Genomic DNA, 22312 nt, shown 5'->3' with positions numbered 1-22312 from the left:
CTAGGCACCAAACTTCTATGAAAGAAACATGAGGACGCGATCACATCCAAGGAAACGAAAGATTTAAGGGCGGGCAAGTGTCTGGTAGGAAAATCCTGGGCATGTAGTCCCAAAGGTTTCAAGAACTTGATGAAAAACCATAGTACTTGAGAAGTGATTTAAAATAAAATGCAAACTAAAGCGAAGCATCTCCAGCTTCGAGCGATTACATCAGGATTGCACACTACAAAGGTACACTGATGGCTCGAAGGCCCCAGAAGGAGTAGGAGCTGGAATCCTTGGACCCAGAACCAGAATCTCTGTACCTACGGAGAAATATTCGAGCATCTTCCAAGCAGAAGTCTATGCCATCTATCTATGTGCAGAGACAACCGTAAGTAGAGGGTACAGAAATGGGAGAATTATAATGCTGAGCGACAGTCAGGCGGCCCCCAGATAGAAGAGTTCTATCGTATGAATCTTCGTTAGTGCATGAGTGGATTGAAAAGCTAAACTCCCTTGGCAGACACAATAGCATCAGGTCAGCGAGGGTAATGAGGCGGCTGACTATTTCGCTAGAGAGGCGGCAGCCAACATCCCAGTCGGCCCAGAGCCCTTCCTGGGAGTAGGTGCCAATACTATAAATGATGAGCTTAGGAGAGAGAGGAACACACTAAGAAATACAAACTGGCGCAGCTCGGGAGAAATGCGGCAAGCAAAGAGTTTACTGGGAGGATTTAACAAGAAGAGATTTCAAAGATTAATTAACCTCCCCAAAGAGAGGCTTAGAAATCAAACAGGTATCCTTACAGGAGACTGCAGTCTAAGGAGTCACCTACATAAGTTGGGAATATGGTTAAATGATCTTTGCAGGTTCTGTGAATTGACCAGCGAGGCACCGCTGCAAATTCTCTCCGAATGTGATACAGTCTGCAGAAGGCATGAGAGGATTCTAGGCTCGATGTGGCCACAGCTTGAACATATCCACTCCCTACCCTATCCTACCTGAACTTTCTGAGGGGTCTGGGCTTGGAATTTCATATACCTTGGCAGCGAAGTTGCCTCCGGTTTCGGCACTGACGAAGGGATCGACGGCCGATTAAGTAAAGCCAGAGCGGCCTTCGGTATTATGACTACGTTATGGCGAAACAGCAATCCAGCTTACAAGGTTAGGATTTCCAAATCCAATGTGCTCTCGATACTGCTGTATGGCAATTCCCTGCCTGCAGGCGCCTGCAAGTTCTCATAAACAGATGTCTTAGAATGATACTGCAATTTTTTGCGCCTAAAACAATCACAAATGAGCAGTTTCTGACAAAGGCTAACATGAAGCCCGGTGACATCTGTATGCGGAGACAGAAATGGAAGTGGATAGATCACACTTTGCAGAAAGAAGGCGGCAGTATTGCAAAGAAGGCCATGGAATGGACTCACCTAATCGGCAGAGGGTGGCTCTCGGCAAAACGCGCGAAACGTGGAGAAGAACAGACAATTGAGAGGCAAAGCAACCCGGCTTAAGCTGGCTGGAGCTCAAAGCGATTGCCAGAAATAGAGCCAGATGGCGCACAGGCATAGTAGATGCCCCATGTCCGCTTGGGATTAAAGCAAACGAAGTACATGTAGGCAAGATTTCTTAAGGGAAATACTCTTATTCGATCAAAAAATATATCCATAGCAATTTTACGAACAAATTTTTTTCGCGAATAAAATATATACATATGTACATATATGGAAAACTTCAAAGCTCATGCGGTACGTATATTCAGCAATTTCAAAATAAAAATACGGGTCTCCTTATTTCCGATATTCTTCAGTTCTGGGGCTGGCAGCGGGAAAATTCCAAAGAGTTGATATTCCTGTTCGGGCCACCCCAATGAATGTACTATTTATGTACCTACATTCATCTATTCATTCATTCATTTCTCAAACCGGTTTCCACCTGTTTCTTTTGGATATCTATAGTCGTGTTTTTTTTGAAATCTTTGTTTTCGAATATCGAATAAACCAGACTGTTTAATCGAACAAACCGGGTTTTTTCATTTCAAAAAAATTTTGACCTCTCAATAAAAGTTTTGAGGTTTTCGACGTCTTCAAGGCTTTTTTCAGTTTAAGGAAAACCCCTAAATAGTTTTAAAATTACATCCGAGGTTATTTGGGGATGAACATTATATCATATTCCAATAAATGAATACTTGGAGCTTAAACTGTGTCTACGTGCTTGGTCGAGCTTCTGCTACAATTCGTGTTCTGCTTCATGATGTTGTGACACATTTACTCCACCTCCGAAGAAGCTTTTTCATGGCAGAAGTACACTCGCCATTGTCTGCCGAGGGGCGACCGTTATTAGAAAACAACTTTTTTTGCTGTTGCTGGGACCAAAAACTGAACCATAAGCCTCCTTCTCAAATCCCCAAAGGTCAGACAAAAAGGAAATAATTTTATGTTAAATTAGACCAAACGTGAATTTTTTACTGTTTTTTATTTCCTTTACTTTTGATTTATAAAAAAAACTTTGAACTTATTTTGCTTTGATCTTTTCTAAATAAAAGCTCTTCTTACTGTTAATAGTTTTATTGTAATTTTTGGTAATGACTTCATGCATGAAAACTATGTAAAATAAAACCGGTTTATCCGGAACCTTTTTTTTTTAAATTGCAATTTTTCGAATGACTCGAAAACCGGTTTTGGAAAAACGCCGAATAATCGAACACCCTCGTCACATTAATGGATTTCAGAGACTATTTAAACCTGTAATTCGATTGGAGAGCGAACATGAAAAAACTCACGACAAATTCTACATTTCTAGCATACTTTTTTCGAGTGTATTTTTTTGAAAGCAATAAAGCGATTAGTTGCTCGTTATCTTGACATTAAATTGCATCACAGACATCTCAATTTATTTAACACATTTCGATGCAATCATTTCTTTAGTTCAACCTGTCGTATTGAACTTGGACACCTTTATGTATACATATGTACATAAATACAAAAAAGCATTCCTACAATTTTATAAAGCACACGCTACGCTCCACGATTGGCGCAGCGCTTAGTAAGCCCCGCCCAGTAAGTTCACTCCTTGAAGTTTGCCGCCATTATTGTCGAAATAAACCCCCATCCAACCCTACTAACGGCTTTTAAAAGCACACACACTCTAATATAAATATATAGGTACATTCATGTATGCACATTAGGGTGGTCCTAAAAAAAATCAAATGAGCGATTTTTTCCAGTCTCACCCTTTCAATCGGTAATACCACGGTCACAGATATCACGTACAAATTTTGGTCCCGATTGGAGTCGGTCAAGGCGTGTCGCGATGGGGTCCAAGGCCAGATAGATGATCCATGGAGACTGAAAAAATTAAAAATATTTTTTTCATTTAATACCCAAATTTGATACTATTAAAGTCGAAGATATCACATAAAAATGTTGGTCCCGATTGAAGTCGGCTAAGACGTCTTCATAGGGTAATCTGAATTTTGACCCCTGTGCGCCTCGCCTTAACCGACTCCAATCGAGGCCAAAATTTATATCTGATGTCTTCAACTATAGTAGTATCGATTTTGGGTATTAGGTGAAAAAAATTCTAATTTTAATTTTTTGAGTCTTCTTGAAGAATCTGGACTTTGCCCCCTGTGCTGCGACCCGCCTTAACCGTCTCCAATCGGGACAAAAATTTAAATGTCATATCTTCGACTATAAATAGTAGCATAGACGTAGCGGTTGACGCTTAGGAATTCTGATGTAAAAATTGCTTCCCACATTTAAGGACCACCCTAATGCACATGTATACATGCCTGGTGATTTATTTTTCATTATCACTTACCCGCCTCAAAATAATCTGGCAACGCAGTTACCACCCTGTACCGCAAAAATCAACCCTCTGAATTGAAGGAACAGGGTTAGGATGGGGTAGAAGGAAGAGAGGTTGATATAAACATACATACCTACATACACAGTTATCAATTGTCAGGATATCGGTAACTCAGCGGCCACTTTCAGCTACCGCAAGGCATTCATTTATAGTTCGATCTCGCGAACGGAAGTGACACGCGTTTATGCGCTTATGAACGGTTAAGAAAAAATTCTACAAATAAGCTGCTAATTGGCACATCCGACGGGATGTGGAAGCGAGTTGAAATAAATTAAATTTTGAGCATAAAGTTAGTAACGAATACTTTGCTGTATTTTTGTGAATTATGTAAATTTTATTTAAATTAACTATTACCTTCGAAAGTATTATATAAAGCCGTAGTTATTTACTTCCACTTTTTTTTGCTACAAAGGTGTTGCGAATAGTGAATAGGTTAAAAAAACGTTTTTGGAAAAGAAATTCCTTAACAGTGATAAAGTGAAAAAATTAATATTGGAAAATAAAAAACCGCAGCAGAAGTGAAAACCAAAAATAAGTTTGGTTGAAAATGGGGCTGATGTACATATGGACAAACATTTAAGTGAATATTAAAGGAGTGTAACAAAGGTGATAAAACAGGTCAAATTTTCTAACGGATAAAAAGTAATTTTTTTTGTATATAATAACACCCGTATGCAAATCAAGAAATCGCTAGAATTAATAATTTGTTTCTTGTTATGAGATTCTTATACTTCGGAATAAATGACACTGAGGCCTAGAAGATCTAATTTAGCTCGATTATGAAATCCCAAGGTACTTTCAGCTTCTGATGAGCGGATGAGAATCTTTAGTACTTAGTTTTTGTGCATCGAGAGAGGGATCTGCTGTACAATTGCTTACTAAGCACCTTCAGAGAAGAGTTACGCTGAACTGTAAGTAGAGAAAGTCCTTCGCTTCATCAGTTCAGAAGAGCCTTTTGCACTTTAGTTGGGCCACAGACTATCGGTGCTGAGATATGCGGCCCTTGATATAGCTCAGAGCAAAAAAGCCTATTCTGCCGCTGATATATCCAGAGACGACCCATTTCGGGCTAGGCCCTTGGACATCTCGTTGTTATAAATCCTTCTGTGCCTGGTACACAGATCAGTGCAACGACATGCCTATCAGCTAAAGCCGTATCGTTCTCTCTGCATAATTTTATTATGCCTGAAGTATTACATACAGAGCCAAGCGCCCTGATTGACGCCTAAATATCAGAGAAAATAGCAATGAATGGTCCCTGCGCTCCGAGGTCAATATTGTTTTGCACGTCTCTTTGATGACACGGACATTTTCCTGAGAAGCACTGCCCGAATGTGCTAGTCGAATAGACTTTTTAATTTGGTCTGTTGAAAAAAACCCCGCCCCTATGCTACAATCCTTTTTTAAATCGTCCGTAAAAACTTCATTGTGTCGAAGTTTTTTTTCGAAGATAAGCGAAGGACAGATGTCGCGAGATTTTTCGCGAATGTTTGCGTCGTTGAAAGAGTATAGGATACGTTCGTGCCCATACGTTCGTACTTTCTACAGACTCGGTCCCATCAACCTAATCGCACTCTGGGAAGCATCTTCATTTATAAAGAGATCAATCGATGACATTTTGCAGATAACATTCAACGGCTCCATTGGACAGGATCTGAACGTCCCCGTAATCGCAATGCACGCTGACCTTTGTACCCTTCCTAACATTGCGATTTAGTTCGTCTATACGGTTTTCCACCAAACCAGCGAACCGCCGTGTACTACATCCATAGCATAAGATCAGGGCGTAAACTCCACTGTGAAAATCTGGCCAATGCATGATGGACTTTCTTCGAGATAATTTACACAATCAGCGAGATCTCCTTTCTTGTGGATTGGGCAAAATACTCTGAGGAATGTACATTCCGTGAATTCTGCTTAACACCTGGTACATGCATCCGACTAGCTCTTCGCCGCTGGTTTTGAACAGCTAAGCCGGTATATCGAAGATCCCCGATACCTGTTTTCGATTTTTCGCATTGTTTGAACAGTACATTTTTCTTCGGGACATGCGGTCGTTTCTGCTTCAAATCTATAGCGAATCTGTCCAAAAGCTCTGAGAAGTATTCGCCGTTGATTGTTTTACCCTTTTCAAGGTTGTCTATGTAAATGGCACCCAGTGCATCGCACGAAACTGTGGCCATAACTTTATTTGCCGACAGATCCATCTGGGCCTTCACTGGTGAACGTTCACTCGAAGAACCCACTGTCTGGTTGGTTTCTTCTTCGTCTCTGGAGCAGTGTAATGGATTCATGTTTCGTCTATGGTAAGGAAACGCCGCAAAAACTAGTTCGGATTGCGACTTAACAGTACCAAACTCCACTTGGAAGTCGTTACACGATTGCATTTTTATGGCCGAGTTTGAGCAATCGCAGACACTCTGGGCTTCGTGCATACAATCGTAAATCGTTATTCCAATATCAGATTTGTAAAAGCCTTTAATGAGCCTTTTAGTTTTGTTTTTTTGCTATCCTTTGACTGCCGTAAGATAGGCGGTTTAGTGCAATTGGTCGTTGGGTGGTTTTGACACAGGGGTCGCAATTTAAAATCGTTGAGAAGTTTTCCCTCCATATCCCAGATTACCTATTCATCTCTACTGGAACCAGTAGCTCGTTTTTGTAACTCTTCTCTACCGATTATTTCTCTACTGATGGAGAATATACGTCATTCTCTACTACTCATTAGCAGTAGAGAACAAGGCGGCGATTTCGCCTTGGCAGAGAATAGTCACAGAAACGAGCTACGGATCCGGTCTTGAAACCATTTCAGATGTCTCTCCTCCCTCCTTCTCCCGGCACCGCTCAACTGTCGCTCGCGTAGCTATTGGCTGCAGTGTGGCTTTGACCTTTCTAACTACAAAGCCTGTCCTGTGTAAGGCTGCCTATCGCTTCCTAGTATTTATTCTGTTCGGAGTTGTCTATCTCAAAAAGGACCAATTGAATCCATAAAGTGGCTCTAGTGCCTTGAGAGCAAATACTGAGCCTTTTCTTGCCAGTTCCCTTCGATACGGCTGTGCTCCGGTACCCAGCACATTCTCGCCTGGTTACTCCTGGCAATGGTTGAATAGTACCGAAACACTCCTTTACGATGTTGGAGGTGATCATCGTATTGAAGAGGGCCCTAACGGGCGTTTTACTGTCTGAAAAGAGAATTGAGAAAGTAGCTTTAAAAATATTTTCAAGGTTTATTATGGCGCAGGTGAGAAATGCTAGCACCTCTGCCTGAAAAACTAAGGCCCTTCTGCCAATAGCAAGAGAAGGTTAATGCTGGGTCCATAAAAACCCGTAATTGTTCAGAATTCCATATTTCACCCGTCTCTGTGCCAATGCACATATTTATATGGGATCAAAGTGAGGGCACCCCATAGCCAACACTTCCGATTTTAGAATTTTTACCTGAATCAGATTTATTTCGTCTCAGAGACAGAAAGCTCGCAAATTTCTAGCACCGGAATTTTCCTAAAAATTATGTGTCTGGTAAAAAATATATGTGGTTGGCTGATCCTTGTCCGTAGAGGGAATAAGTTATATGCATACATAATTACATACATATTAGGGTGACCCAAAAAAGACTAACCTAATGAATTTATGGCTAATTTTAAAAGGTGTCGGTGGGCATTTGAAATTTTCCATGTATATAATATGATTTTTTTTTTTCATTGGCAATACTATACCTTACTATAGAACCGTTAGAGATAAAAATGTTTTTTTTTTAATTGGAAAACAAATTTTTCCAAAGGGGTGAATTTTCTTCTCAGTAAATAGGTAATTTTAAGGCCATAAATTCGTTAGGTTAGTTTTTTTTTTTGATCACCCTAATACATATACTACTATCTTAATTAAAGTGTTTGTTGTTGCATACGAAAGATAAATAATTAAACTAAAGCCGTTCGGTTATCGCATTCATGTTAAACATTTTTATAACAACATTCGAGAATCAATAACACTAAATATATCTACTTAGAATGTTATCATAAATCAAATCGATAAAGTCTTCAGCAAACAATTAAGTAGATAATAATCATACAAACACGATAATTCGGACGTTAAGCGATAACGAAATTAAACGATCCCTATATGGGCGGAAGAACATTGGCATAAATAAACGGGGCGGAAACAAAATCAACATCGATAACTCCGATAAGCTAAAAAAAAGACATCAGGCAGCAAAAGCCGAATGCTAGCCGAAAACACTTGTCCTGTTGTCGAGTGCACGTGTACGACACGCGGCCACTAGTAGCCCCGAATCACACAGCTTACACTGTTTCGAACGCGAGCAACAACAAGTCAACTATAATAAAAATCGGAGGCGACGCGTGCGCACACTTAAGCCATTGTTGAATGTAGAGCAGCTCCACGTATAATGCGCAAACAATTAAATGCCAATTATTGAATTAAGTAACAGTGTTTACAATCAATTAGACGAGTCAACAAGTGCAGCGTGTCTCAACGCCAACGCCAACGCCAACATCAACAACAACAATTACGTATACAACAACGGTAGTGGAGAACGCAACGCACCTTTGACCAATATAACCGTTAAAATGTTCTCACTCGATAATTTCGATTTGGAAGCGACAATGGCGCGACATTTTTTCGAAGGCTCACAAGCGACGAATGGTTCGAGTTCAAGTTCGGAATTCTTCTTCGGCGATGATGACAACACTTCGGAGAGTGATGAAGATGATGCCTATAGCAGTGGATTTAATAGTGATCAGGAAAATAATGAAAAAAGGTGAGCCACAGTAGTGTTTGAGAAATCTGACTGTAACTTAATTTTTTGTTTGTGATTTTGATTTTAATCTCTTTGTTAGCCGTTCGCATAAACCGCGTCGCTTGAAGTGCGCTTCACAAATGGCTCAGCAGCGTCAGGCTGCCAATTTGCGTGAACGCCGTCGGATGCAGAGTATCAATGAGGCTTTTGAGGGACTCCGTTCACACATACCAACCTTGCCCTATGAGAAGCGTTTAAGTAAAGTCGATACATTGAAGTTGGCCATCAGTTATATAACTTTCCTGAGCGAGATGGTGAAGAAGGATAAGAATGGCAATGAACCAGGTCTGAGTTTGCAGCGTAATTATCAAAAGGAGCCACCTAAGAAGATTATTCTCAAAGATAGAAGTAAGTATTTATACCGAGTTTTAAAAATATTTTAGAGACCCCAATTGTTAGTATGGTTTCAGCTTTTAGTATTTCTTAGCTGATAGCGGAAATAATAAAGTGTATTAAAAACAATTATTTAGGAAATCTTCAACTCAACGCGAGTGTATTAATATGTACTTCTGCGCTTGGCTTTAAAGTACATATAACTACTTAGTCTAACAATTTTTTTTTTAAAGACTACATCGTGTAGGCCATTTTCCTTAAAGAAACGTGTATTTAACCGCAAGCATAAGATCTTGAAGAGGTAAGCTTTTGATGTCTTAAATATGGTTGTTTCTTTTATTAACTTAAACTCGTCGGCACTCCACTAGATCCTCCTCAATATAACGTAGGGATGGCCCCTGTAACTGAGTGGTAAGGGGTGCGTACTACCAGTCCTTAGGACCTCGGCTCGATCCCTGACCCAAGTGACATCTAAAATTATAAAATGTTTTTTCTAATAGTGTCCTGAAGAGTGAGGTGGAAATTATTGGGGCAGAGGTCTAAACGTGTTTCTTCCCGAGGCGGTTTGAATACTTGACAACCTTTTTTGAAGAAGATGAAACCGCAGACCCCTTTTTGTGCGTCGGTTCCACCTCCGCAAATACGGTATACATATGTACATATGTCTGTGTTTGTAGGGTTGCTTAAAAGCACTACTCCAAAACAAGCTTTTCAAGCGTGCAGCGCTCTATTCCGCTATAAGTTTTATATCATGGCTTGAGCTTTAAGCCTCGCTGTAAAATGAGAAACCGTTTCACTCATAGACATTTACGTGTTACGTTTTCAGAAGATTACAATAACCTCCATAATTCGGCAGTTTGTGGGAGCGATGCTGCATGACTATAAGTAGCTGGCACAATGCTTGATCAAAATTGGTTTAGACGGACCAGCACCCTCCTCATTCGCTTGAGCCATTCATACTTTCTATGAATCACCGTCAATGGTTGATAGAAATGATTGACCGTCTACGAGCGCCTTAAGAATATTTCAATGAATCAAGTTAAATTGATCAGACAAATCCCTGAAGATAATTAAGGTAGGCCTTTTTAAGGGCAACCATTCGAGAAGGCTCACCTAAGACAGGCTGAAAAAAATTGCTTCTCTTCATATTGAAGAGCTTTTCCTATTCGAATCCAGGCTTTTTGGAATGGCTTTTAGCTCTTGAAATTATCTACTGGGATACGTATATTCATTCGTGTATGTGCTCTTTTCTGCTCTGAGCAGATATCTGGATCAGCTAATGTGCAGCAAGAATTTATAACCGTTTTAACAGTTCATTGAAATATAACCCAAAATAATTGTATCAATTATTACTTGCATATAAATTAGCTCGCACGCGATGCTGATGATACATATTTTGTTATTCTAACCGATGATCATCAATCAAATTGGTCAAGCGTTTACGCCCACAATTTACAGCACTGCGCAAACGCAATTTAAAATTAACGAAAAAGTAGGATCTACACAAAAAAAATTGCTAAATATTGCGTGTTTCTTACACAAAATTTGTTGAAAATCATTTAAAAAGTATGTACATCATATTTTGCCAGTGAACGATATCAATTAAATTGACGACTCATAGCCGGAATTGAATTGGTCCGCGAATAAATGCCGCAAGCTGCTAACTCAAATGAACATCCGCTGTTCTGAACAACACCAGCTTGAACTCGATGTAATATATCTACTCGTATATATAGCTAACAGTGAATGCGATTGGGTGGTGGAAAATCCCAAAGTATACACGCCGCTAACTGCTTACTCGCAGCCGCAATAAGCTGCTAAGTGTAACTAATTAGAATTTTCACACTTTTCTCATGAAATTCTCAAATTCAAGAAGAGGGGGAAATCGATTATTTAGTGCCATTCAATGTGAATTTTGTAAATTATCGCTGAAACTTACTTCTTTCTATATCATTAAGCATTTTTTCCAGCACATTGCACAGTGGGAAAAAATTCAATTTTTTGAACATTCAATTCTTATATTTATAAAGCAATATTTAGATAATACCGATTCATTATAACTCTTTATGAAATTGACAATTTCATTTTGAGGTTAAGTTTATATGGGAAGTATGTGTTAAAATAAACCGATTACTCCCATTTTTTGGTAGTTTAATTACAATATTATTACTAATATGTGGGCAAAATTTCAGGATTATATGTTTATCGGCCCGCTTTTTTGGCCTTTTTTAGGCGTTTTTGAGGTTAGGTTTGTATGGGAGGTATGCCTTAAAATAAACCGATTATGCGCATTTTTTTTGTAGGTTACATACAACATTTCTTAAAATATATAGAAAAAAATTCGGGGCCATATATTCATTGGTGCTCTTTTTATGGCATTTTTAAAATGTTTTTGAGGTTAGGTTTGTATGGGAGGTATGCCTTAAAATAAACCGATTATGCACATTTTTTTTGTAGTTTACATACAAGATTTTTAAAAATATATAGGACAAAATTTCGAAGCCATATATTCATTGGTGCTGTTTTTATGGCATTTTTAAGATGTCCTCAAAGGTTAGGTTTATATGCGAGGTATGCTTTAAAATAAATCTATCAAGCCAATTTTTTGCGTTTTTCTTGATTTATGTCCATTAATGTTGCATACGAAAAATTGAGGTCGTCCGCCGATTCTTAAAATTTTTTCCAAAAAATGTATGGCGCTATACCACTGTGCGTTGCATCTCTGTGGCACGTTGCACTAAAATACATACATATGTGCATAAATATATGTATGTATGTAGGTTTAACTGTGCTCTTCTTCTTATTCCGTTCTTCTCTTCAGGTTGCCCAGCTACCACTATTAAAACCATCTTTAGTCACGGTTTTTGGTTAATAATTTTTCTATTCAAATTGAATCAGTGCGTGCAAAAAGGGGGTTGATGAGTTGGTTGGCAGCAAAAGTGCTGTCGTTGAATGAATGCAAAATGCGAGATCAGCCCAGCGCCTCATCAATGAACCAAAGTTGTGCTGTGTTTAGAGTAGCCGTATTTTCAAAGCGAAAGGGTGACAATAAAATACATATGTAGCAACAGTAAATGAGTTGAGGACTGTTTCTTTTTTTAAATTTTTTTTTGTCAAATTTTTAGTGTGCATATTTTGTATATTTTGTTATGTAGTATTTGTCAAAACAGAAATAAATTTTATTTTTATAGGATTATTTAAGAAGTTTTTTTAATTTATTTTTATTTTTTTGTAATGTGTGTTTGGGGAATTGAGAATTTTCAACCGGTTTATAATCCAGTGTTGATGTATTACACCAATCGAAAAAAGTGAGCGCAATTGAAAATGACTATGCATTAGCGACTTTAGAAAACGTTTAGTGCGAATTCGTGAAATCTAAATGAAAAAATTATCAAATCTGTAAGTGTTAAACAAGTGAAGGAGAGTTAGAGAGAGTTGAGCTGAGGTGAGATGAGTTGAGGTGAATAAGGTGAGTTGAGGTGAAATAACATTATTCTGGGTGAGTCGAGTTGTGATGAGGTTAATGGATTTTAAACAAAATGAGGTACTTTGGGGTGAGGTGACCTAAGTTGAGTTGAGGTGAACTGAGAGGAGTTGATGTGATATTAGTTGAGGTGAGATAAAGGGAGTTAAGGTGATTTGAAGTGGGCTGCGGTGATTTGAGTAAACATAACATAACATAACGTAACACAACACAACCCAAAATAACATATCATAACAAAACAAAACATAACACAACACAAGATAACATAATACAACATAACACAATAAAAGCGAACACAAGGCAACGTAACATAACATAGCATAACATGGCATAACATAACATAACAGCTTAACACAACTAACATACCTTAACATAACATATCTCATTCTTCAGTTTTACATGAGATAGCATGACATAACATAGCATAACGCAACCTAACATACCCAAACATAACATATCTCTTTCTTCAATTTTATCTATTTCGTCTCTATCTTATCTCTGTGACTTTCTATATTTTTTTATTTATCTGTCCACCACAAGAATGCTCAAAAAAATCATAGATCCAGGCAGGGATGATTTTCGAACTCACACTGGGTGCTTTACGGAACATTGACACGAGCGTCTGTCGTTTCAGTGAGCTGAACGAAGAGACGTCAGAAGACATCCTTTGTGAATGTGTTGCTCTCTCGCTAGATGTAGGTTGCCTCACCTAGGTGCTATAAACCTTATACCATTCGAAATATGGAACAAAAAGCCCACGGAAGTGCTAGCCTATATTACTTACTTAAAAGCCTTCAAGTATAAGGAATAGTGCCACGCACAATAGACCATCGCAGTACTCATGGCTCATAATCCCTTTCTTTCTCTATATAGTCAACTTTTCCTTTTTCCTTATTTCTAAACTGCCGCTAGGTTCCACCTCCTCACAATTTTTCTTAAACAGGATTTTCATGCTTTCTTTTTTTTTAATTTCCCCTTTCTTTATGACTCAACCCCTGCAATGTTTATATGCCTGGAAAGAAGAGGTTTAGTCCAATGTTTCCTTAGATAATTTAAGAATCCTAAGGAGGAAACGGAAAGTTACTACTAAGGCCGGCCGTTACACATTTAAAAAAAAAGTTCTGAATAGTATCGATTAATAACCTCCACGGTAAAGTTTTATTTAATGCCTTTTGATGTTTCTAACTTGTTTTTGTAAATGTTAAACAAAACTACAACAACTACATAGCACGAATTTAGCGAAGAAATAAGCACAGTGTGTACTTGTATTCCAATGTAAAATCTGATAAGAGAAAGCTTGCAATAAAAGCGTAATAAATAACGCAGTGAAAATAAAAACAATGAAATGGAGAAAAATCGACATAATCACACCGTGAGAAATTCGTTTTCCGCCAGCAGATGACGGTAACTCAACATACACGCAAATGTTCGCCAATACGAATGTATGAAACCATATGCATATGTACAAGGGGAGGCTGAAAAGTTTTGAGTCTAAGGTATTAAAATAGCTGGTGGAAATATATACAAATTTTATGGTTCTATATAATCCCCCTCTACTTCAATGCACGTCCTCTAAGGTTTTATTTTTCAAATTGGGGAACAGGAAGTATAGGACCAGGGCTGGACTGTATGGTGGGTGGTTGATTTCGATCAAGGTCCACTTTGTAACTCGCGCAGTGTACACGGGTGCATTGTTTTGCACAACCAGGACACCTTTGGTCTTTCCGTTTCTCGACAACCAATTGAAGCACTTTTCTCAATAATGTGGCATAATAATCACAGTATCATTGTGTTTTTTAGGAAGATGGTCCATGCCTTCACAATCCCAAAAAAAAAACAGTGGTAACATCAGTTTTGGACGCCCTGACCTGGGATCATCTTCCAGCGACTCCCTGCCATGCTTGAATTCTCGGCTCCAGCCATTGAGGGAGGGCAAATGAAAGTCCAGACTCCCCATACACTGTACAAATCTAATCAAATATTTCCGTCGGCAATGCGCGGATGACTCACACATGGTAATGTCTACGGCTCAATTACTGAAAGCGTAATGATGTTAATGACAAGAAATTCGGTTTTTATACTACAAAGGACACTTAAAGGTACTTAGTTTGAAAACTTTTCAGCCTCCCCTCGTATGTACATACTTTTTTATGTATGTAAGAATGAAGGATGTAGGAAAGTGTTTTCGAAATTCGTACAAAGCACCAAAGGTACGAAGAGCTAATACATAATACATACTTGCATACACACATACTTGTATGTAGATGTGCGTTGAAGACTGAAGCACTCGTACAAAGAAGCGCAGGTTGCATCCAGCAAATGGAAGGTGAAGGTGAAACACTTTTTTTCGTGTCATGAAAGCATTTAAGATTAATAAATGAATTGCCATAGAAATGCAAAAACAGTATCCGACGAAAAGCAAGAAATTGTTTTTTACCGCAACCGAAAATCCTTTATATCACGGGAGGTGTATTCTGGTTTTCGTACGAATCGAAAATTTTAATTTTTTTATGGAAAATTATAGTACAATTTCATGATTATCGATTCGCTAAAACAAGAATACGCCCCCTCCTTTAAGACTTACAACCATGTTTGTGCCGCAATTAAATAATTAAAATTTGTACTAATATGTATTTACGTTTTCCAAAAACTTGTGCTTTTTGAAGTCCTAAGGTTTGTGTTTGAACATCATCTTCTCTAATACAAAATAGTGAATGTTCCTACATTAGATTTTCTTTGTTTTAACAATTTATGGCAAGGTCCAAATTCTGCAGGCGGATCGCACTATCATGGACGCTGCGATTGTTCACACCCCAAAGAATATTTTTCCATACCTCTTCTTTAAACGATGCTTTTGGCAATAGCTTAGTCGAAGCCATGAAAAAAACCTTCTGCGATTGGCTGCGATGGCGTTGCCTTTATCGAATCGTTCAGTTTACTTCCTGAACTTGAACAAAAAAACACTCAGCGGATGCTCCCCGTCTGTATGTTCAATCTGACGTCCTTGATCCACCTATCCTTTCCATATTATTGACATGCCGCCAAGTAGATGGTTTCAGCATTGTCTCTAGAAGAGTTCTATTTCCATTAAGGCTCGGGCTTAGGATGGTATCTAATAATTTTTATTGGTTACATATTTCGATGACAAGACAACTGACGCTTCCATTTGGTGAGTGGATATGATGGATGATGCAACGCAATCTTATGTAGACTTTGTGAAATCGAACGCCTTAGCTCAATGTAGCAGAAATTTGGCATTCCGCCATCGAGAAAACTACCTGAATTATTACCTCAAAAGGCTCTCATACAGGACAGAATGTGTGAAAAAAGTTTCCATTAAGATCTTTTGTGTTCCCTTCATGGCTTCAAAGCGTGTCTATTAATTCAATGCCCGCCAGAAATTTTATAGTTGAGTGTAAACCTCTAAATAGCATCGCGATATCGGTTTCAAGTTGATCGCCTAAGTGTCTTTTGTCGGTTGTGCATTAGTACAGGACACCGTTCCGAAATTTGCCTCGCAGTTTCTATTATTTCCGTCCTACGTTGCTCATGCAAGTAAAGTGTCAGTTTAGTCGGCTGATAGTTCTGATAATTCTTATGTTATTCTTGGGTAAACTCATGCGTTCATGCTCCCTGCCTTGTCCATTTATCGGCAATATAATTCCGTTCAATACCAATGTGAACCCAAACTCGATTTTTCAGACCAAATGTGTTCAGATTATTAAGGCGCTACATCACCAGTTTAGATGTTACTTGATAGGATCTGAGCGCCTAAGGGACTATCCCTAGGCAATCAGTTGAAGTTCGCGCAACTTTCTATAGTCTCCAGTCCAAATACCACTATCGCGGTATCATTTTCCGTCAATGAGTCATCAGTGGACCAGGTCATCATAGTTTTGTTTATTCGATATTATTTTTATTACAGAAACCCCTTCTTGTCGAACAAGTTCTCATGGCAGGCTCAAGGCCTAATACATATGTAGATGCTTCAATTTATTAATTGTATGAGAATTGTGGCTTAAAGCCCAAGAAATGGGTATTCAGAAACACTGGCTTTATTAAATTTGCGATCCGATAGACGTAATAGTTGAAATTGGTAGGTAGCACTAAAACCTGAAAAGGGAGCAGCTGGAAGGCATTTGCCGAAGAACCAGATTAATGATGACGTCTTATATCCCTCCGGAGTTTAAAATAGTTTTTTAATGCAAGATTGGGTCCGGCTTAAAGCGTAGTTGCCATATAGTTTTATCGAGTGGTGCAGGCTAGAGCTAGGTTTAGGTGTACGGCTTACCTAATTGCTAAGTTTACCAATGGATTTTTTTGGTTCTATTTAAAAGTAGATGCTTAATTTTTACAGAATTGTCTACACTGTTTGACTAGGCGAATGTTGAATCCTGGAAAGGGAGAATGTCGGCTTGATAGTCCCCTATGCCATATCGAGATTTGCCACAAATTTAAAAAATTAGATTCAATTTGAATTGCGGCAATTAGGTAATTGTTAAACGAAAGAATACCAAGAAATTTTTGGTCTGAATATTTAAGATATCTTTGGCATGTTTGAAGAGAGTTGCCATATATTTAAAAAGTTAAATTAAAATTGTTGAGTAAGTTAAAAGAATTAGTAAACGGTGTGTTTCCAAACGTGGTTTAAAATGCTTTATTCCCAAATTATGAATATGTATTCTACTGTCAGACGATAGAGATTTAGGAAGATTTTAGTTTTGAAAATCTGTTTCAAAAGTCGAGTTTAATTAAATTATACCCAAGTTGTATGAAATATTCAAATATGGTTGTCAAACGAAGGAGTACTAAGACATTTTTAGTTTAAATATTTGAAATATTTTTGGGGTGTTTGAGGAGGGTTGCCACCGGACTTTTGATAAGTTAAATGAATTATTGAAAGATGTGTAGCAATCGAAATGGTGTTGGAAACTTTTATTTGAAAACTATATTTAGGAGGGTTGCCACGTAATTGAAAAATCAAATTCAACTTAATTCATTAGTTAATTTAAATATGTATTCCACTGTCAGATGAAAGAGATATAAGAAGATTTTAGCTTGAAAATACTTTTTAAAAGGGTTGCCACCTGTTAGAAAAGTCGATATAATTAACCCATATTATATGAACTGTTGAAATATAGGTGTCAAACAAAGGAGCACTAAGAAATATTTAGTCTGAATATTTAGGATATTTTTGGGGTGTTTGAACAGCGCTGCCACCGGTTTAAAAAGTGAAATTCAAATTACTTAACAAGTTAAATTAATTATTAAAAGACGTGGAGCAATCGAGATGGCGTTTGAAAGGCTATATGTCAAAACTATACTTGGGAGGGTTGCCACCTATTTGCAAAATCAAATTCAATTCGAGCTGCTACGACTAGATAATAGACATTTGTATGAAAATACGGGTGTCAGATAAAAGAGGATTAAGAGGAGTTTAGTTTTAAAATATTTTTAAGAGGGTTGCAACTTGTTTGAATAATCGAATTCAATTAAATAATGCACAAGTTATATCAAATAATAAAATATGGGTGTCAAACGATGGAGGACTAAGAAATTTTTAGATTTAATATTTGGAATATTTTTGGGTTATTTGAAGAGGGTTGCCACGGGTTTAAAATGTAAAATTCATTTTTTGACAATTTGGCGCCATGCCGGTTTACTAGTAATACGGATAATAAAGAAAGAATATTTTTTTTTGCAATAATATTGCGCAGTTCTTTGAATGTCAAGAACTTAAAACGAGACTTAGAAGACAAGAATTAAAATAAAATAATCGGCTATTAATCTCTGTTCTTCTGCCAATTCATCCTTGAGGAGTTGGATGCACACGCCTTGCGCATTTTCACACCAATCAGCAACAAATATGCACCGACAATCACTACAACAACAATATGTAGAATTGGAAAACTGATACCAAATAATGAAGTAAATTTGGGTTTTTGTTAAGTGAAAACATTCGACTAACACCTTTCATGCACTTCAAATGTGATCTGGGAAGCAACACAGCTTGACAACAAGCCATCTCTGCAGCCACCCGCACAACGCACTTGAAAGCGCAGAGCGAGCAACAAATTGCAGGAAATTTAAGTTGATTTGCAGGAGGCTGGTGGCATAAAGCGTAACGCCCTCAACCACAGCAGACCATGAAGCAGGCAGGATATGTACATATATGGATGTGGGCAAGTGTGTGAGCAGACAGTATTGGCGCAGACATTCTTACGCAAAGGATGGCAAGCTTGTATCTACCCTCAATTGTGTAGCTCGCTTTGATTGGCAGCTTATTGTTGATGCTTAACATTTTTTTACAACTTTCTGCTACAAATCCCTCGCTTCGATGCAATGTGCGTTGTCATCGAAAAAATCGAGCGGTCGAAAAAAAAACAAAAACCAAGTGCCAAAAGGCAATCAGTATCCGAGTTTTCAACGTTTTGCGCTTATTTGTCAAACAATAACAAAAACGAGAGCATTGCAACAACCACTTGCGGAAGCGTAATTGTGGCACAGCATGCAGCTGCAATAATAAACAGCGGCAAAGAATAAACACGGTAAGAGCACAGAGATTATGTAGCGCGTCGTCGTCTTCGTTTATACCTAGGCGTCCATACATACATATGTATGTACATAGACCTTTAATGGGGTTGTAATGTGGCTGCTAATGGATTCTTGATTACCAATGCCGCAAAAATGCTCGACTATGGGGCGGCTGTATGGTTCACAGCGTAAGTAAACACCGGCATTCGCAAGCTACGAAACGGAAAGGATTCTGCAGTTGGTATTAATGTTGTTGTTGTTCTTTTCAATGTTGTAATTGTATTTGTTGGCATTATAATTGTTTGGGCGTTAAAAATGTTGACACTTTCAATGGAGAAATTAAGCACCGAGTAAGCCTTTTATTAAAGCCCAACTGGAGGTGAGAATTTGAGCGGAGTGTTAGTGATTGTGAGACGGGTAAATCGGGAGACGGTTCTTGATTGCAGAAATAACTCTGAGGAAGATTTAGTTATTACCTGGATTTTCATCGCAGATTACTTAAAAACAGTACTTAAAGGACAAGTAATTTCTAAGCAAAAAAACACAACTGACTTCGATGCTCACATGCAAAATTGCGAATACCGTTAATTTCTTTATGGTCCAATGGTCGGAGCTAAACCGAATTAGTTGGAGTTTCCATCTTTATGAAAACGAAATCAAAACGACAAATTGGCATTACCGTACGAGAAATCGAATTGTTTTCCGTTTTGAAACGAAGAAAGTAACGACCAGTGTTGCCAGATTTTTTTTAACTGCAAATTTGCCCAGAAAAAACTGTAACCTTCAAAACCAAAGTATTTTTTTTTTATGGTTTTTCAATTTTTTTAAACACAAATAAAAAACGATTCATCATTAATATTTAAGTAAATAAAAATTTACTTTATAAAAAGGAACATTTAAATCACATTTGAGAAAATAATAATTCCACATTTCCACTGGAATGCAAAGGATAACTGAAGCGATTTGTTTAAAATGCTCCTTCATCGTCCCGTTTTACCCTTAAAAAAAACTGTAATTTGTACTAGGAGGTAATTTAAACCACTGTAAGTTTGTCTAAAAAACTAATATTAAGTTAAAACTGTGAATCTGGCAACATTGGTAACGACATAGAAATATTCGTTATCTCATTGTTAGGACTAAATTGAAAATTAACTTCTTTTCACTATTTCAATTTACATATTTCAAGAATCCGAATTTCAGAACGCAGTGACGATAAAAACGACAAAGACATATAAACGGCAACGCCAACGGGAAGATACATATGCCCGATTATTTAGATATGCGAGGTCCTTTAGCTGAATGCTATTCAGATCAAATGCTTCTAAGTACTGTGGTCCTAGGAAGCGAAGTCTGGTCCTATTAAAAGCTTCGCAGTAGCACTTAGAGGGCAATTCTGGCTAAGATAGTTGAAAGTGTTTTATACGACAACTGGTTTATTCTGGCACGAAAGTCTTACAAAAAAAAGCCCATTACCAACTTTCATGGTGAAAAGCTCTTTTGACTGAAAGTACTTGTATATCTTTTTGTTCGCGCTGCTGTAACAGCCGCAATGGCCGAGTGAGCAAAATACCGGCAGGCACTCGAGAGATCCGAGGTTGGAATCAGCGGAATTTTTTTCTTGTTCTTAAATTTATAATTTTTTATTTATTTTTCTTATAATTTAGCTGTCCTTTAATTTTTAGATTTTTGTGTCACAAAATATATATATATATATTTACTTTAATTTTTAGAAACGTATTTTATTTAAATTTGTATATTTTAAAACTTTGAAAAGAACAACATGTTTTTTTTTTTAATTCATTGAATTGTTAGAAACAAGTTTTATTTTTTTAGTTTCTTTAATAGTTTTTTTGTAATTCAAGTTTTTTTAATTTTTAGTTTCTATCCGTTTGAATAGAAAAATATTTTTCTTTCAATTTAATTTAGTTTTAATGAACTGGTTTATTGTTGGATTGTATCTTCATTTACTTTTTAGACTGTATTATTATAAAAAGAAAAATATTCCTTTTTAATTTATTTAGATTTTTATTTAATTATTTCTTAATTCAGTTTTTAGATTTTATAGTTTTAAAAGGAACAATATTTTTTTGAATTCCATTTAATTTTTAGAAACATATTTTTTTCTTTTTTATAATTTTTTTTCTTTTTTGAAATTTAGTTTTTGGTTTTAGATATTATTGTTTAAAAAAACATATTTTTCCAAGTCATTTAGTTTTTAGAAAATTGTTTTATTTTTTTTATTTACTTTTTTTTTAATTTTTAGTTTTTATTGTTTTAAAAAGAAAAATATAAAAATATATGGTACGTATAGATTTTTTAATTTAATTTAATTTTTATAAAACTTGTTGCTAAAAGACGAACAAAAATAGTACCGCTAAGACCTCCTCGTTAGTAAGTCGTTTAATTAGAGACAATAAAGAGCTTTCAAGATGGTTGCCAGAATTGATAATTGTCTTAAGAAATACTTTTGTTTTTTAAAAGACTGTGGGGAGTTGAAGAACAGGCAAACAGCTCCCAGGTTTGGGTCACGTTGCGGCTTGTCAAGTGTCGGTATTTCCAGAATAAATTTAGCCAGTTTGTCAGATAATGGCAGACCAATGACCGATTTCTCGATGCGATGAGTGTCAGAAGCTGAAGGCAACCGAACATCAGCTTTGAGCTGACTTCGTAGACTTACCCGAAAAGGCGCTTTCTGCATTCCAGATTTCTTTCCGAAATTACGGTCCTTAAGTTGTAAAAGAAATCATAGCTGGGAAAGCATAGGTCCTCGAAGCTAATGACCTTCATTTGCTTCTCTAATACTGACAGTGAATGAGTGCTGCTATAAGCAGTAGAGCCACTTTCTTGATTACGACTTGGAGAGAAGGCCTCATTGGACTAGTAATGCTCACGCCGCACATAGAGGCACACATCGCCCACCCTAGCCCATCCTCAACGAACAGGCCTTTGTGTTTTAGCCAGTGCTCTGAGGTTTTTGGCACGCGCTGTAATGTTCTTGATCCCTTAGTGGAAGTGAATGCTTGAGTTTATTTTAGCACCTTTTCTCTCTCTCTTTGTAGTCGTCAGGAAAATTTGTCTAGAAACGTTTACTTCACTTGATGAAGAATTTAGTAAGGAGAGTTAATGCTTTTAAAAAGCTAACAAAGAACTCTCATATTCTTCTCATAAGAAAAGCAAAAACTCCATATAAAATGACGTACAAGAAATGGCTAAGAAATTTTCTTGAGTCAAATTTCCTTAAGGCAGTACGCAGTTCTTCAGAAATTTAGTACGCTTTCTACTACGGTTTTCTAAA

General features: G+C 37.3%; 1 protein-coding gene across 1 annotated transcript in view; it reads left to right on the top strand.

The window, feature by feature from the left end:
- Window positions 1–4019: 4019 nt before the first annotated feature.
- Window positions 4020–22312, top strand: part of LOC118742939 (protein dimmed-like) — a 19300-nt gene continuing 1007 nt past the window's right edge. The window contains exons 1-4 of the mRNA XM_036475372.1: window positions 4020–4142; window positions 4266–4459; window positions 7944–8627; window positions 8707–9014. Of these exons, the coding sequence (XP_036331265.1) occupies window positions 8272–8627; window positions 8707–9014 (664 nt within the window). The 5' untranslated portion in view covers window positions 4020–4142; window positions 4266–4459; window positions 7944–8271. The remainder of the gene's footprint in view (window positions 4143–4265; window positions 4460–7943; window positions 8628–8706; window positions 9015–22312) is intronic.

Source organism: Rhagoletis pomonella, unplaced genomic scaffold, assembly GCF_013731165.1.
Source record: "Rhagoletis pomonella isolate Grant_MI unplaced genomic scaffold, Rhpom_1.0 Rhpom_scaffold_00001, whole genome shotgun sequence".
NCBI classification, from domain to species: Eukaryota; Metazoa; Arthropoda; class Insecta; order Diptera; family Tephritidae; genus Rhagoletis; species Rhagoletis pomonella.
Note: the sequence above shows the minus strand (reverse complement) of the source record. Positions and strands in the feature narration are given on the sequence as shown.